The sequence below is a fragment of the Echeneis naucrates genome, chromosome 21, assembly GCF_900963305.1.
Source record: "Echeneis naucrates chromosome 21, fEcheNa1.1, whole genome shotgun sequence".
Lineage (NCBI taxonomy): Eukaryota > Metazoa > Chordata > Actinopteri > Carangiformes > Echeneidae > Echeneis > Echeneis naucrates.
Genome location: NC_042531.1, coordinates 13,910,957 through 13,925,882, shown reverse-complemented (window position 1 = coordinate 13,925,882; position 14,926 = coordinate 13,910,957). Strand labels below are relative to the sequence as shown.

Below are 14,926 nucleotides of genomic sequence, written 5' to 3'. Positions count from 1 at the left end.
AACTGCCTGGTAACATCAGCTCAGTCATAATGCTCTTAGGAATTGATGAGTTTCTTCACATTCCCCATATCCTTTTCTTGGCCAGGGATCAAAGTCTTTTTTTCTTCTCTGGTGTAGCTTGTCTGCCCTCTTCTGGCTTGATGTTGTCATGAAGTCAAGCTGGCTTGACACTGTCCAAATTGCAAGAAACATTAGCATTGTATGTTTTTTTTGGGGGGTGCTCTATGTCACTGTGTAAAATGGGTGTGTAAAACATTTGGTAAATTTCTATTCTCGAAACTGGGTATTAACAGTAAAAATGAAAATTTTGAAATTAAATTTGACTTTATTTTGTGCTAAATGCCAAGAACCACCTCAAAGACTCCCCAACAAAACACTGCGTGTCCTAATGACCCACTTTAAAAATTACAGCTGTAGACGTTTAAAAAAAATATAGTTTGGCATTAATGGATCTGCAAAGCCATCAGACTGTCACAGTGAAAAATGATTGTTGCATGAAGCGTTTAATAAAGTAATCTTTGATAACTAATGAGGTTGTTACTCAGAGTAAAACTATCATCCAATCAGTCACAATCAAAGTAAGAAGGGGAAAAAATGGATTGATAATTAAAGCAGCAGTCTCCATGGTTCACCACCCATAAGCCAGATCAAAGAGCTGCGGATCTAAGTTTTAGCATGTTTCTTTATGAGAAACACACCGCCTTATTAGAAGAGGAGGAAAAAGGAGCAAAAATATATATATTAAAAAAAAAAAGCTATTCAGAGTCAAAACCATCACCAGACGCCCCTGTAGTGGTATTTTTTAACCCGTGCGTCAGCACTGCGCCCGTGGCCAAACCGCTTATTAAAACACAGAGAAGCCAAGTGCCATAAAGACAGAAGGCAAGCAGCTTGTTATTATTCTTTCTGAGAGGTGAACAGGCTGAGATCAATGGCTGCAGTGGTTTTGCCTTGCCACAACTATGGCCCAGTAAAGCACAAAGGGCCATGCGGCTCCGACCCATACAGTCAGAGGTATTAACTATTCCAGGGGCTTTGAAAGTGGCTGCCAAGAATAATTTCCCACATGTAACATTTCCCACAAAAGCCACAGAGTCATCCTTGCATACTTTGTGCCCCGCCAGACCCCATGTGCCCTGAATAGGATGAGAAAGTCGAATCAGTGAAAAAGCAGGGCCATTTCATTAACAGAGTCCATTTGACCCTTGTAGAAGGTATTGTACATGAATTATTTAGTTTTGTCGCTTTAATAAGGCCATATAGCATATCTGTGAAAATACTGTATTTTGCAGCTGAAATATTGCTAAAAATACCAGTTAGTGAAAAAGAAAAGTTGCTTTTGGGATAAATCTTGATTTCCAAAACTAATAAAAAGGCTATAGGGAGGTCTCATTAGTTACTGCTGAACTCTTTTAAATTGTGCTGAAGTTCTGTGTTAATGATGAGGAAGCTTGTTCCTCCCTTCTCTCATGAATCTCATCGTCGTCGCCCTGATAGTAGATTAGTACACTGAACTCTCAGGCACTGAGTAAAGTCCCTGCCATTGTCTTCATCCCAACAGCAGACTGCAGTTTTCTGGATGCTTACAGTCTGATCCCATGATCACTTCAGCCACAGATGATTAATATATTTATTATTATATGAGACATCTGAAATAATAAGGGTGCTGTGGAAAACTCCAAGTCAAAGCATATAATCAAACCTGTCAAAATGGTGATCAAATGAAGGGATATTGAAGATTTGCCCAAAATAAAAGCTATCTGTAGCAAATGATTTATCATCTGTTAACTGTGATGAGTACCCATCTAATTCTGCCCTACTCCTACTATTTAAGACAGACTGATTATATTATTATATATTATTCAGTAAGAGCTATGAATTTTATATACAAGCATGCACAAAACTAAAAAAGTTTTAACCCTTTAACACCTTCCATGCTTGTAAGACCCCCATTAAAAATGTGTAACAATCATACGCTGGCAAACAGTGTTTTGAAGAGCACCAAGTTCAACTTTACATTCCGCATTTTAGAAAGTATATTTTACACTTTAGATATTTTTGACTGATACAGGAGATAGATAGAGCAGAAGTGTAAGCAAGGTTTAATATAATCCTGATACGTTTTATTATACTCTTATGTTATATTTATATTTTATCTTACAAAATAGCACAGATGACACAAAATATAAGCTGACAGTATTTATACAAGGTACAGCATATTATCAGCAAAATGTTTCCACAACAAAAAGCAGCACAGGTCAAAACAAGAGAACCCTCTCCATGAGTTAATTTTTGTTTTTATATTGTAGCAGATTTAGATGCAACTGTGTCCACCTACCTTGGCTGCTACAAATACATCAGGGGAAGCGCTTATCCCATGAAAACTGCTAGTCCCCGTCCTGGCAAAAAAAAAGGTGCTTGGGCAAGTCAAATGAGTGACGCATCAAGAGAGTAAAAATTAGTGTCATCATCTGCAGAGAAGCTGCAGTTCACTGGAGTTATAGCTCAATGCAGGCGCTGCTACCTCTGTCCCGCCCAGAGCATCCTGCCCTCTGATCTTCAGGTTGACAAATTTAATTTTCCAGCTGTTGTTTTCCAGTGGGGAGCGAATGAGGCCAAATATTTTCTCAAAGATGCCCAGGCAGGCTAAATCTCTGTGGATGGTTCCTGCTACGGCCACCAACACTAAGCCATGAGGGGAGACAAGGGTCCTGAGACCGTGGTTCTCCAGATTAGGGCTCAGGATGAGGTGCTCTTCTTTGGTCAAAGCCTGGAGACGAAGGCCAACCAGTTCAGCTCCCAGGAACTCATCCATCTGCTCACTGCCAGCTCTGAAAAAACGGGCACATTTCTGTAACCAGTTTCGTATAGGTTTGTTTCACCTCATGTAACTGCATTTAATTTTCTGTCATTCTGTGTTTTTATGAGCAGAAAAGTTCAAATCAAATCTGATTTATTTATATCGCACCAAATTATAACAAGATAAATCAAGGCACTTTACACATAGAGCAGGCCTAGATCAAAGCTTTATGGAGTTAAAGAGACCCAACATATCTCTTCAAGAGCAAGCACTTGGCGACAGTGGCAAGAAAAATTTTTATTCATTATTATTCAATTTTTACTGCGGGCCAATGAAGAGAAGCTAGCACAGGATAAATGTGATCTCTTTTTCTATTTCCTGTTAAGATTTAAAACATTTGCTTAATTGCCATGAACACTAAAACACCATCAAATCTATCAATAGCAGCCCTGAATCAAAATCATGTTTCAATCTTACTGTTAATATGTTCTTACTTAGAAAGCAGACGTAGCTTCACATCTGGCCAGAAATGTTGAGGTCCCCAGTCCTGAGGAGGTTGGCCCAGTGAGGGGTTCTGACTATTCAGGAGCTGGAAGAACCACTGGCAGAACTGCTGGCCAAGGACTTGTGGATCAAAGCCCCCCTCAGCCTTCAGGTCTGGGCTATCAGATGGTGTCTCTGTGGCCTGTCTCTGTCTGGTCTCATCCATTTGTCCTTGAAGGCTTTCACCAGCCTTAAAAGAATAGGAAGTTATTAGTGTCATCAAATAGAATGCCTTATTGCCTCGTCTACAGCTTCAAATGTCAGCTCTGGGCAGCATGTAAAAACAACTGATTGGTAAAACAGCAGTGTCTTGTGATTCTGTCTCAGTTAAAATATAGTTTTGGATTACCTCCATCAAGAACACGACATTCGTCAAACAGACCAAAAATGACTTTTTGCCACATGTCTGTCAGTTTAGTCACAAAAGTTATAAGTGAGGCTAACTGGACATTTACGGAAGTCTGATTATCATATTATCTCAAGCAACCTTCTAATTCCCTTCCTCCTTTTCTACCTTGGTACGTGGTTCTACTATCCAAGCCATCCAAGGCTTAACGTTCTCCATATATTCAATCATGTCATGTGATGCCATGAAGGGGTGAAGTGACTTGACCTCCTGTTCTGTACCTTCCTTGACCAAAGCTCCAGCGTCCTCCTCACCAGCTGGTGTTTCTCACTGTTGGGGGGCATGACCACCCCCTCTTTGGCCAGGTACTTGAAGATGAGGTCACGCTGAACCTTCTTCCTCCTCAGCAGCTCCTCGGCATTTTTAGTGAAGGACAGAATCGCTTCTATAGCCTCTGTATGAACAGATGAGCAGGAAGGTTATGTGACGGTGTCTTCTGACAGCAGTAGCTTGCCGGTAAACATGTATCACAGCTCAGACAATGAGACTGTCGCCCAGTAAAGATGTCCCGTATAGACACACTTTCTTGTAACTTGTAACTGCTATGAAAGTAGTTCGTGACCCCCTTTTCTTTCAAAACAGTCTGTTTTGTTTTGATATCTTAGCTATCTGGTACAAATTAAAAACAAACCTGTCACGTCTTCCACCATGATCATCTTATTCGTGACTGTGTCGTTAAGTGACATTAAATCGGCTTTTGACAGGGACCTCAGTATGGTCAGACATCCAGCCCGCTCTGTCTTTGACAATCCCGACATCTTTGCTCCCCCGAAGATCGAAACTCCCCTTCCTTCATTCGCTTCCAGCTCGAAAAGTGGCCGTGCAGGAACAGGTAACAGTCAGAAGGTTCCGGGCTGCAGCGTTACAGTGCGTGAGCAGCAGACGGGAATGTCTCTTGCCTTTTAGTCTCTGGGAAATATGAACGCAATACTGATGATGATAATAATAATAATAGTAATACTTAAAGTCGATTCTGTGTAAGAGAGATTCTAGTAATCTTTTAAACCACTAGAGAGTTGTGATAATAATACGACAACGAAGAAGATTCGAATAAGAATAAGATATATTGAGAGTAATTTACAGGGCATTAAAGTTTGTTTATCTTCTAAATTAAAGCCCCTATCTTCAGACCAAAAATTGCGATGCCTCTCTTGCCCTTGTGCAAATAGATTTTAGTTTTAATAGATGTTTTTTTCTGATGTGAAGGCACCCCGCGATTTACCACAACAATCTACAATTTCAACAAAATGAAACCACCACGGATGACCAGAATCTCATAGAAAGACAAGCTCAGACTTGGCCTGTCAACAAGCCAGCTGGGATGGTACTATTGCAGACTCTTGTGGCAGCGGTCCAGGCCTGACAGGGCATGAGGGGGGGGGGCAGGTCCGCAGATGGGGAAGGCGTATAGACAGGTGTGTCACACCGTTTACCGTGTATTTTACAAACTGTCGGTGTCTACCTATACGATTTAAGGTAATTTCTTTTTTTTCTTTCTTTTTTTTTTTTTTTTTATTTGTTCATTCATTCGTTGAGGTCTTATTTGAGTGTTTGAAGGCGGGGTGGAGTTTAAAAATGCCAATAACACATTACCATATCAAAAACATGCGATTCTCCTTATTAATTACGATTTTGATTGTGGGAAATATGAATCAGAGTCGAGAGCGGTGGAACTTTAGGTTTACGAGCAGCACCTGAAGGCACCAAATGACAACATCGCTAGCTTAGTAGCAGCTAATCAGGTTTATTCTGCGTAGCTGTGATGTTGTTCTGTTAGAGCTGTCAGCTGATTTATTTGCCTGATAAGTGGCCTTCCAACAGACGGGACAGCTTGATATGTTTTAATTTACTGGACTAATAGCATCAGTTGTGCGACTTAATATTGTCGTCCCGTTTCAGGCAGGTGAGTGAAACGCTGAGAGGCAACGAACGAACGTCACTCTGGTTGTTTTTGCTAATTCAGTGCTAAATTAGTCACAGCTAGTTAGCCAAAGCTCTTCTCTCATTCGGTTTTGGTGATTTAAGGTTAATACAACATGAAAAATCATCCAGAACATTCACATATTGAGTGATGATGATAATAGCTGCTGTCAGTTTTGTCGGGCGAATTTCTGTTAATTTCTCGTCACATATACATATCTCTCTTCGAAGTCCATGTAAAACCTGGTGCATTTGATGAAGCCGTGCTGTTGGTAAACTTTCATACCCCAAATTTGATAAGTAACAACAAATGACAGTCGGATGTTGTCCTGTCTTCATTAAAAATGTCCAGATTCACACATGCCCAGTCATCTTCGTTATTATTTGACGTTATATTTGACGTCACTGTAAAATGTAATTTAATTTCAGTTGGATCTATACATTTTATTGAATACAAAGATCTTGATGTGATTTCTGCTCAGCAGTTGAGAACAGTTGTGAAGAACATTATTTGTGTATAAATAAAACAGGGAAATCGGTACAGAAATAGACCTTGGACCTTTACCATTCATTGCACACTGACCTCTTCGTGAGGACTGGTTTGATCCAGCACTTGATGACTGCCAGTCTGAGGTCAGAAATGAGAAACTGGGTCATTGACTAACCTCATAAAACATCACTTACTAAAACTTAACTTCTCATCATTGAAAACATATTACGCTGGCCTGCTTTCAACACCAGGAAATGTTGAGAAAAGAGCAGTGATGCAACTACTAACCATCAACCAAGTCAGGAAAACAGATCACAAACTACTGCCAGTCAATTTCCAAACACAGGAAGAGGCTATAAAATTGGTTGTTAAAACCACAACTGGTCAGAAGCAGCATTGGGGTTCTTTCAAAGCATTTGGGGAACTGACTTCTTCCTCAGGTAGGACAGATGAACTGTACTCTTGACCTTTACATGTATTGCAGCCAGTTACGGTTAGTGAGACTGACAGTTTTAGCTTCGCAATTATGGCCAGAGAAAACATTCAGGCACTGTGTAAACATATACCAGAAATTAATTTTTATGTTTGAAATAAGTCTTGGATTTTTTTGACAATCATAAATCCCATCTAAATGTAGAAAAGGACAGCTGTGTATATGTGCTCTGTGTGTGTGGATTGACTGGTTGGTTTTGCATAAATTGGTCAAATTCAAAACATCATTACTGATGTGAAGTGCAGCCAGTCTTCTTTGAGCTAGGAATTAAAATTCTTGTTTCTTTTGTCTCATCAATATTGCTGCAGATGGGAGAATTTGAAAGTAGCCCTCTGGGCCGGGTAACAGTGTACTCCATCCAGGGATGCCCACATTGTATCCAGGCTAAGGCCACCCTCGCCAATTTGAAAATACCAGTATGTGATGTAGACGTGGGTAAACATCCAGAGCTACGAGCCAGAGTGAAGGAGTTGACAGGACGCAGTACAGTCCCACAGATCTTTTTTAATAACATTCATGTTGGGGGCAATGACGACCTGCAGAAATTGGTGAGGACAAGAAGAAGAAAGTGAATTTGTGCAATATATATTTTTAAAGGTGTAAAAAAAAAACAAAAAACTAATTGTATCTACTCTTATTAAAAATAATTTAATCAAAACTTGTGTGTAATTGTTGATCCATTGTATTTACTCAGGCTCCTGAGGAGCTTCAAAGGTTGGTGAGCCTGGTCAAGGAGCAGCCTCTTCCAGCTGATGCTCCACCGCTACCAGAGGAAAACCAGTCAGAGTCCACAGCTGGGCAGACTGATGAAGGTAAGGGCTTGGACTTCTTATTCTTCTAGATTGCTTTCACATGTGGGGAATAGCCAATTATGCCAAGTTTGGTACATAAAAGTCAAGTCAAAGTTAATTTCAATAGCATATTTAAAAACACTTTCAGTCACTCCAAATTTCTCTTTGAGGCTATATAAATATGTCTAACTATAACCAGGAATCCCTATTAACATAAAACATCAATAAATATCAGTTGAGAGCAATAAAAAAAATCAAATTTTGCCATAAAAGGTCTAGATGCACAATTCATGCTGTTTTTCAGTATGCAACACTTTTATTCCATCATGGAAACTGAAATGAGTTTGGCCTATAATCAAACTGTGGAATGGACTTTTGTCAAAAGGAAACGCTCTCTCTGGTGTTAAAAAATAAGACCAAACCAGAATCAGGAAGGGCGGTTTTGCCTCGTCATCTCTGTAAGTACTTGAGCCAAGAGCTATGACTGGTTATAAAATACTGCTGCCATATGTGGACATGTCTGAGTAATCGCAGATTTGTTTGTGCATTTATGTGTGCATGTTCGGGTTTTTATCTAATCTCTCTACTGTTGCTCAAGCCATCACAGACAGTTGATATAGAGAACTGGATACTGTGAATGAGCACAGCAGCACCAGGCTGCCTCACAGTAGCCCATTATATGTGATTATTACGTTTCCAACTGTATAAAAGCAGTCTGTTCATCTGGGCACATACACAGCTGTTTGTGAGAAATAAATTCTTTATTTGCTTTGATGCAGTATTAAAATGGAAGTTGCACACTATAGATGAGGATTGATAATCTAATAATATTCAAAATTGTGCTCAAAAATTATAATGCAAGAGTATAAAACAGAAACCAATATTTTATTCAAGAGTATAAATAATTTTTACCACCTGACGTTCTTTGTATGAAGGAACTTTGCATGGGACCATCTACCTTTTATATTTTCCACAGAGGCAAACCATGTTATTATTTAATAATGTTATTATTTATCTATCTGTCTGTCTATCTGTCTGTCTATCTGTCTATCTGTCTATCTGTCTGTCTGTCTGTCTATCTGTCTATCTGTCTGTCTGTCTGTCTGTCTGTCTGTATCGGTTGGCCAACTCAAACTTGACCTAATTGAAATGATGTATTTGCAAGATATGCAGGACTACACAATTGCACATGATCTCTCATTTATGTTGGTGTATTTCTGTTTGTTTGAACATGTGCGGCTTGGCATATACCTCTCCTCAAAGAGTTTAAGTGTGAGAGAGATGAGTTTGCTGACCTGGTAGAGGAGCTCAAACATAGCAATGTGATTGGCTCTCAAAGGAAGGGGCTGACTTCATACAAAAAGAGCTTCTCAGGCAATCAGCTGGTTGACTGGCTGCAGAAAGAGAAGGGCATGGGTAAGTAAGACTGAAAACCTGCAGCAAAACAGGCTCTGTTTTTTGATAGTTTGATTTGATCTACTTTAGAATGAAATGGATACTCAAAGAAGTTTCTCATGGTGTCCTGATTCATACTAAGCACAGTCAAATCCTGGTCTGCTTCACTGACTGTGGCCATGTGTGTTAGCTAGGACTCAGGCCTTAAACACTGGCCAGGCATTATTGAAGAAGAAGTACATGGTCAGTGTGCATGGCTCTGGGCAGCCGGATTGCAGTTTTGGAGAAGGGAAAGGCACCATGGACACACTGTACAGGCTGCTGGAGGATGACCCTCATTCAGCCCTCAACACAGGACAGACTGCATCCTGCACTCCCATCCAGGGTAGGTCAGGACTGGACCAGGCTGTAGCCACACATGCATGGCCTTTCAGGTTCACGCTGAGGAGTCCCTCAGCACTCTGTCACGCTGTCCCTTGTTCTTGGCTGCTAGCTTCTGGGTTTGTTTGGGTCTGTGTATCATGAAAGCAGAAAAAGTGGAGTTTATGGTGGTAAGAGTTGAAGGTCGAATAAATAAATGACATAACTCAAGGTCCCCTTACAAGCTTTTTGCAAATCTTTTAACTGCAATGAAGCATTTTGCTGGTGGATGGAGTTTGTTTAGCATTTGTTTGTCACCACAACATCTTAGTAAACTCCACCAGCAGATTACGAACAATGAATAAAATGAGTAATGAATAAAAGTTAATAAATCAGGGCTGAGCTTCATATTCATTTAAAGGTTGTACAGTATGATCGATCATATAATGGATAACAAATAGTTTTGCACATTTAGTCACGTAATTTGATTTTTAAACTGTGTTGGCCCCATTTTACTGTTTTGTATAATACCCAAATAAAAACATATATAGTATTAATTCAAATCATAGTGTCAGAAAATATAGATAATTCAAGACTGATTATGAAGCAATATTCTGTCTTTGTGTATTCTGTTGACATATTAGAGCTTGGTTCCTCAGTCTTCTGCTGTGGTGATGGATATTGGGGCATAATACTGACCTCTGTATTGTTGAATCTGTAACTGACCTTGGCACCCTTCCAGGCTAACTAACAAGATGATGTGTTTATAACGACAGCTTTTCCAAGTGTGTCAGTGCTGTTGTGCTTGGCTGTTTTGCACCTATCTGCAATACCCTTTTCTTTTTTTCCTCAGAGGTAATGTTTTCTGATAATTTGTGCAATTTCAAGATTACCCTCGTCTGTTGCCATTTCTAAATGTCATTCCCGTTCAAATAGTGGTTTGTCTCAGCATCAAAAGCTGTTGATTGTATGAAACATTAACAATCTCTTTCTCTCCCCCCACCACCTCTTCTCAGCGGCCGAACTCTCCTTGCTTTTGCGAGAGTTGATTTTGAAATTGTTCTCTGAGCATCTCTCTGCTGATGGCAAGGTAATGTCCACATTGATGACAGAAGTCTTCTGACTCACTCAGTGTTTTCATCTGTACATGCGTCTTCCTTTTAAATGTATCTTTGGCATACTGTTGCACTGGACAAATTATTTGCTCCCCTGATCCCCTGTTTTGTGTACAGGCACAGATTTCTCCTAAATTAAAAATTTTACGATGGATGCATGTTATGAGATATTTTTGTTGATGTTTTATAACTAATTTGACCGATAAACGATGTCGATATTTATCTCCTGGTTGGCCAACTGGAAAATGCAGGCATAAAACACAACTCTTTTTCATTTAATCCATTGCTTAGTCAAAATACAATTAGTACTTTAATTTACTTTATGTTGATCATGATTAGTTATGACCTTTTTTTTCTATATGACACAAGTAAGATATCTCCATCCTATTCCACTCAAAACAGACTTGGATGATGCTCTTTCTAATATAGCCTTGAGATTACCTCCAACCAGGGGAAAAATTGGCAATTTTCACAAGTGACAAAGTAAACATAACCTGTTAACAGGGAACATGTAAAGCACATTGCATTGTGCAACTGTACACCAACAACATAAATGAAATTACAGTGCACTCTGTCAATAAATACATATTCTATATAAATAAATACGGTGCATTCACACTTTTCACTTATTTTCCCGTAAATAAAACCCAAACATTTTGGCTTCCTCTCTCCTGCTGCAGGAAGATGCACATGATGTCATCACATCACACTATGCAAGTTGTCCATGTTTTTTCAAGGAAGCTGTGCCCTGTAATTCATCAGTTTTTGATATCAATGAGATGGCTGAAGTCAACAGTTAATTTTTAAGCAAATATAGGCCGATACCGATAAAGTGCCAACAACACTGGCCTTTTATGTCACTGATACTTCTAAACGTAACTTTAGTCTATGCATCTGAGTCCAGTGGCACCAGTAATTATGTGCTTGTTTTCCTCGTGCATATTGAAAGTAATGGAGAGTATGTTCGTGTACCTTTTGCTCCTCCTACAGTACGTGGACTACAAGGGCATGTCAGCAGACCCTGTGTTTGAGCGTTACTGTGAGCTTTCCATTCAGCTGCAGAGGGTGGAGCTGCTTTCACTAAGCCGAGAGGAAAAACTGGCCTTCTTCATCAACATCTACAATGCCCTGGTCATTCATGGGTACCTACGTCTGGGGGCCCCCACCAACATGTGGCAGCGATACAGAGTAGGATGTTCTACTTTTTTCCAAAATCTTCGTATACGTCCGTAAATTATCGTTGTGCAAAAAGCATTTTAAGTTGACGCTAAGGCTCACCTGGTGTTACCATACTGATGCTGAAATGGGCCTTTTGAATTGATTAACATTAAGCACAGCATTTTTATTTTACGTGCAGACAAATATAAAGCACATAAATATTATAAACGTTTTCTGTATTTTTTCATTGTGGAGGAATTTTACCATTTCAACGTTCAGAATTTTTTATTCAGCTTGCTTGTATTTTAGCAGAGAGTGGATTCAGTTTAATTAAAAATCTCTCATTTCTGCCCCATTTTGTAGTTCTTCAACTATGTGAGCTACCTCATTGGAGGAGAAGTGTTCACATTGCAGGATATAGAGAATGGCGTTCTGAGAGGGAACAGAAAAGGTGTCGCTCAGCTTCGAAAGCCCTTCTCCAAAACTGATCCTCGGCTCAGAGTATTCAGACATTCTGTTCAATCCCATGTGAACGTTTCACTCACTCTTTAACAAAATAATTTAGAGCAATTAAATATCTTTTCTCTTGTTGTCCACCAGGTGGCTCTCCCAGACGGTGAACCGCTCATTCACTTTGCCTTGAACTGTGGTGCAAAGGGCTGCCCACCTATTAAAACGTACACTCCACAGGTGAGTGGAGTTCAGCTGCACAATTACACTTAAATAGTTCAGATGAATTTGGCAGTGAGAGCTCCTCATTGTTCAACATATCTGGTGTTACTAAGAGCCGGAATGGTCTAAAACCAAGTATGATCTGCTGAACCATATCAGGACATCGACGGCCAGCTTCGCATAGCAGCTGAAGCTTTCCTGGAAAATGACGACGGCTGCATGGTGGATTCTGGAAAAAGAGAAGTGCGACTCAGTCAGATCTTCAAGTGGTACAAGGTGGACTTTGGAGGCACTGATGAGAAGGTTGGTTCAGCTTTCACTACAGCGCATTGCAGTGACTATTCTAGAAAACAACAAAAACAGTAAGATAATTTGAACCGACAACTCGGCCTTTAACCTCTCACATTTAAATTGTCTCTCTCTCATAGCTGCTGAAATGGGTTCTGGAGCACATGGGGGAGTCCCCAAAGAAGACCAGCCTAAAGGACATCCTCTCTGCAGGGAAGACCAAGGTCACCTTCCTCCCTTATGATTGGGGCTCCAACAGTAGCCATTGAGCATGAGCCCTCAAATAGTCCCACACTCAGCTCTACACCGTCTCTTTGCATCTATCCACTTTCTTCTGCTCCACATCTAATAACACGATTTACATGTTGGCCTTGTTCCAGACTACTGGTTCCCAACCTCATGTAAATGTTTTGATGCAAAACAATGAATCCAAGTAATGAAAAGGATGTGTTCTGATAGTAAGATGTTAGATCATAATCCCCTTTACTCTGAGTGCGTGTGTGTGTGAGCTAGTATGGGATATAAATTCTGGTTTTATTAGTTTCAAGTAACTACAACCGCCTATTTTAGAAAACAGGTTTTTACTGTATCAACATATTTAATATAAAAAAATGCACATATAGTATGTTATTGAATGAATTATCAAAATTTATTTAAGAGTAAATGACCATAGAGAACGCTCAACAAACGTAATCTGTAATAATCAATTTAATAATTACAGGGCTGTCATGTTATTGATTTTCAGTGCGATTGCTTAGGCAACATGTCAGCCACTCAGGACTCTCATCATCCCGATTTTCTCAGTTCAATTCAACATTTCTTTTGGGCTACTTCAGCAGAACGTTTGATAACTTTGCTGATCCGAACACACTGCCTTGACAAGCCATATCAAAACCTCTTGAACTTACTAACTCACACACTTGTGTGTAGTGGACTGCAGGTTCAGCACAAAGCTGGTCCATCACTGCAGCACCTTTCGAGGTAGCAGTGGCAATGAAGAAGGCTCTGACATCACCATCCTCCTGGACTGTGTCTTTGTCGGATCCTTCCCCTGAAATAAAGTAGCCTTTGTCCTAAATTAAGAAACACATTTAGATGCAGATTCAAACTTTTGCATGCTTCAGTCAGGTTTTACTCCCAACCATAACTGTGTTGTTTTCCCCTCTCCTCGTGTAAACGTCCATCATTGTCCATCCCTTCTCGTGATCCAGGTCTTCCATTTGAAATCCTAAACGTGCTGCTGTTGTTTTTAGCACACATATTTTGTTAACAAATATAATTTGGTGGCCGATGGAAACATTTATTTACAAAACCTATGAGTGACGTCCTTCTGAAACGTTGCATGTTTATCTCCAAGTCTGAATGCTGTTCAGACATATTTGTACTTTTTTCACAAGGAAAAAATGGCCACTGTTGATATATACAGCATAACACGCCATATTTGTTCAGCTTTTTATTCCGTCTGCATAACTGGAATAATTCTCATGATTTTCATTGTTCAAGTCAGTTTTCATGAATCCAGTTAAAGGTACTGTCACAATTAAAAGTTTAGCTCATTTAGGTCTGTAAGTTTTTGGTGTTATGTTTGCACCAAACAAAAGTGTGCAAATGCCCTTTCTGTCTGCACCCACACTGGAATTTAATTTTTTTTGGCTTTCCCTTTGTGCATGGTATACAAAGTTTGTTCAACACTTGCAATCATAGTCTTTCGGCACACTACGCATTAATGTGACACACACAATTACTGTAACCTTGCAGGTAGAAGGAAGAGCTTCTCTCCTATCAAGGGGACTTTCTTATCTCAGGTCAAAGGAAAAGTGAGTGGAACTAATATTGAAGTCATTAGATGTCATCACTGCACTGTATGTTGCATTTCAACACTGAATACAGTTTCAGCTCATTCTGTCTAGTTTGTTTGCAATGACAGTCATGTGCTGAAACATTACATTACAAACTCTTAGTCTCTTTAAGTTCAACTGCATTTGCTGCATGAGATACTCAAAGCCTCCCAATTTGAATGCTGGTCAATAGCAGGTCTGTCTCTCTGCCTTTGCTTGTTTCTAAGCCGCAAGATCGGTTGTCATAATAGTTAACCTCGTATTAAAGTGTCATTTTGAGACAGACAGTTAATTAGACACTAGTGAAATGGTGCTGTTGATTAAAACACACGTTTAAACAATAGGCCGTGCTTTTTATCGGAATTAATCATGACTCTGTTACTGAGGGACTTTATACTGAAACAAGAAGAGACCTTGTTAAATCAAGTGAAGAGGAGGATTGTAGTAATGTTCCATGGATTTTTTTTTTTTTTTTTTATCTCATATCAGGAAAATGTGATGCAAAAACTTTTTGAATAAGCAATTCTACAAAATCACTCTTGTCCTCTTTCTGAGGCTAATGAAGCAATATGTTTCTGTATGGCAAATATGCAATGCTACTATAATAAAATCTATATTGAACCAGTCTGCTTTCTCTGACTGTAATTTAAATGCACC

General features: G+C 39.6%; 2 protein-coding genes across 4 annotated transcripts; one reads left to right on the top strand and one right to left on the bottom strand.

Moving 5' to 3' along the window:
* Positions 1 to 1,655: 1,655 nt before the first annotated feature.
* On the bottom strand, positions 1,656 to 4,534 carry c21h3orf38 (chromosome 21 C3orf38 homolog). Of its 2 annotated transcripts, none has more exons than XM_029530912.1 (4): positions 4,381 to 4,534; positions 3,957 to 4,143; positions 3,295 to 3,522; positions 1,656 to 2,831 (listed from the first exon to the last, which is right to left on the bottom strand). In XM_029530912.1, exons 1-4 carry the CDS (start codon positions 4,505 to 4,507, stop codon positions 2,468 to 2,470), a joined length of 906 nt encoding a protein of 301 aa, XP_029386772.1. In that variant the 5' UTR covers positions 4,508 to 4,534; the 3' UTR covers positions 1,656 to 2,467. The 2 variants fall into 2 exon arrangements, with proteins under 2 accessions (XP_029386772.1, XP_029386771.1); XM_029530911.1 differs by having other exon boundaries at positions 3,295 to 3,533; positions 3,971 to 4,143.
* Positions 4,535 to 5,129: 595 nt separating this feature from the next.
* Positions 5,130 to 14,888, top strand: LOC115035256 (uncharacterized). 2 transcript variants are annotated; one of them, XM_029492995.1, is made up of 11 exons: positions 5,130 to 5,225; positions 6,961 to 7,200; positions 7,347 to 7,464; positions 8,707 to 8,859; positions 9,029 to 9,223; positions 10,215 to 10,288; positions 11,304 to 11,501; positions 11,835 to 11,972; positions 12,072 to 12,161; positions 12,303 to 12,446; positions 12,572 to 14,888. In XM_029492995.1, the coding sequence occupies exons 2-11, from the start codon at positions 6,961 to 6,963 to the stop codon at positions 12,698 to 12,700; spliced, it is 1,479 nt and encodes a 492-aa protein (XP_029348855.1). In that variant the 5' UTR covers positions 5,130 to 5,225; the 3' UTR covers positions 12,701 to 14,888. The 2 variants fall into 2 exon arrangements, with proteins under 2 accessions (XP_029348855.1, XP_029348854.1); XM_029492994.1 differs by lacking the exon at positions 5,130 to 5,225 and adding an exon at positions 5,467 to 5,652.
* Positions 14,889 to 14,926: the final 38 nt, after the last annotated feature.

Bases quoted from the DNA above. Each gene is read 5' to 3' on its own strand.
- LOC115035256 (XM_029492995.1), top strand. From the start codon at position 6,961: ATGGGAGAATTTGAAAGTAGCCCTCTGGGCCGGGTAACAGTGTACTCC. The intron at 9,224-10,214 runs GTAGGTCAGGAC...ACCTCTTCTCAG, and splicing joins ATCCTGCACTCCCATCCAGG to CGGCCGAACTCTCCTTGCTT. The intron at 11,973-12,071 runs GTATTCAGACAT...GTTGTCCACCAG, and splicing joins AAACTGATCCTCGGCTCAGA to GTGGCTCTCCCAGACGGTGA.
- c21h3orf38 (XM_029530912.1), bottom strand. From the start codon at position 4,507: ATGTCGGGATTGTCAAAGACAGAGCGGGCTGGATGTCTGACCATACTG. The intron at 3,523-3,956 runs GTCAAGTCACTT...GGCTGGTGAAAG, and splicing joins AGGAAGGTACAGAACAGGAG to CCTTCAAGGACAAATGGATG. The intron at 2,832-3,294 runs GTAAGAACATAT...CCGTTTTTTCAG, and splicing joins AAGCTACGTCTGCTTTCTAA to AGCTGGCAGTGAGCAGATGG.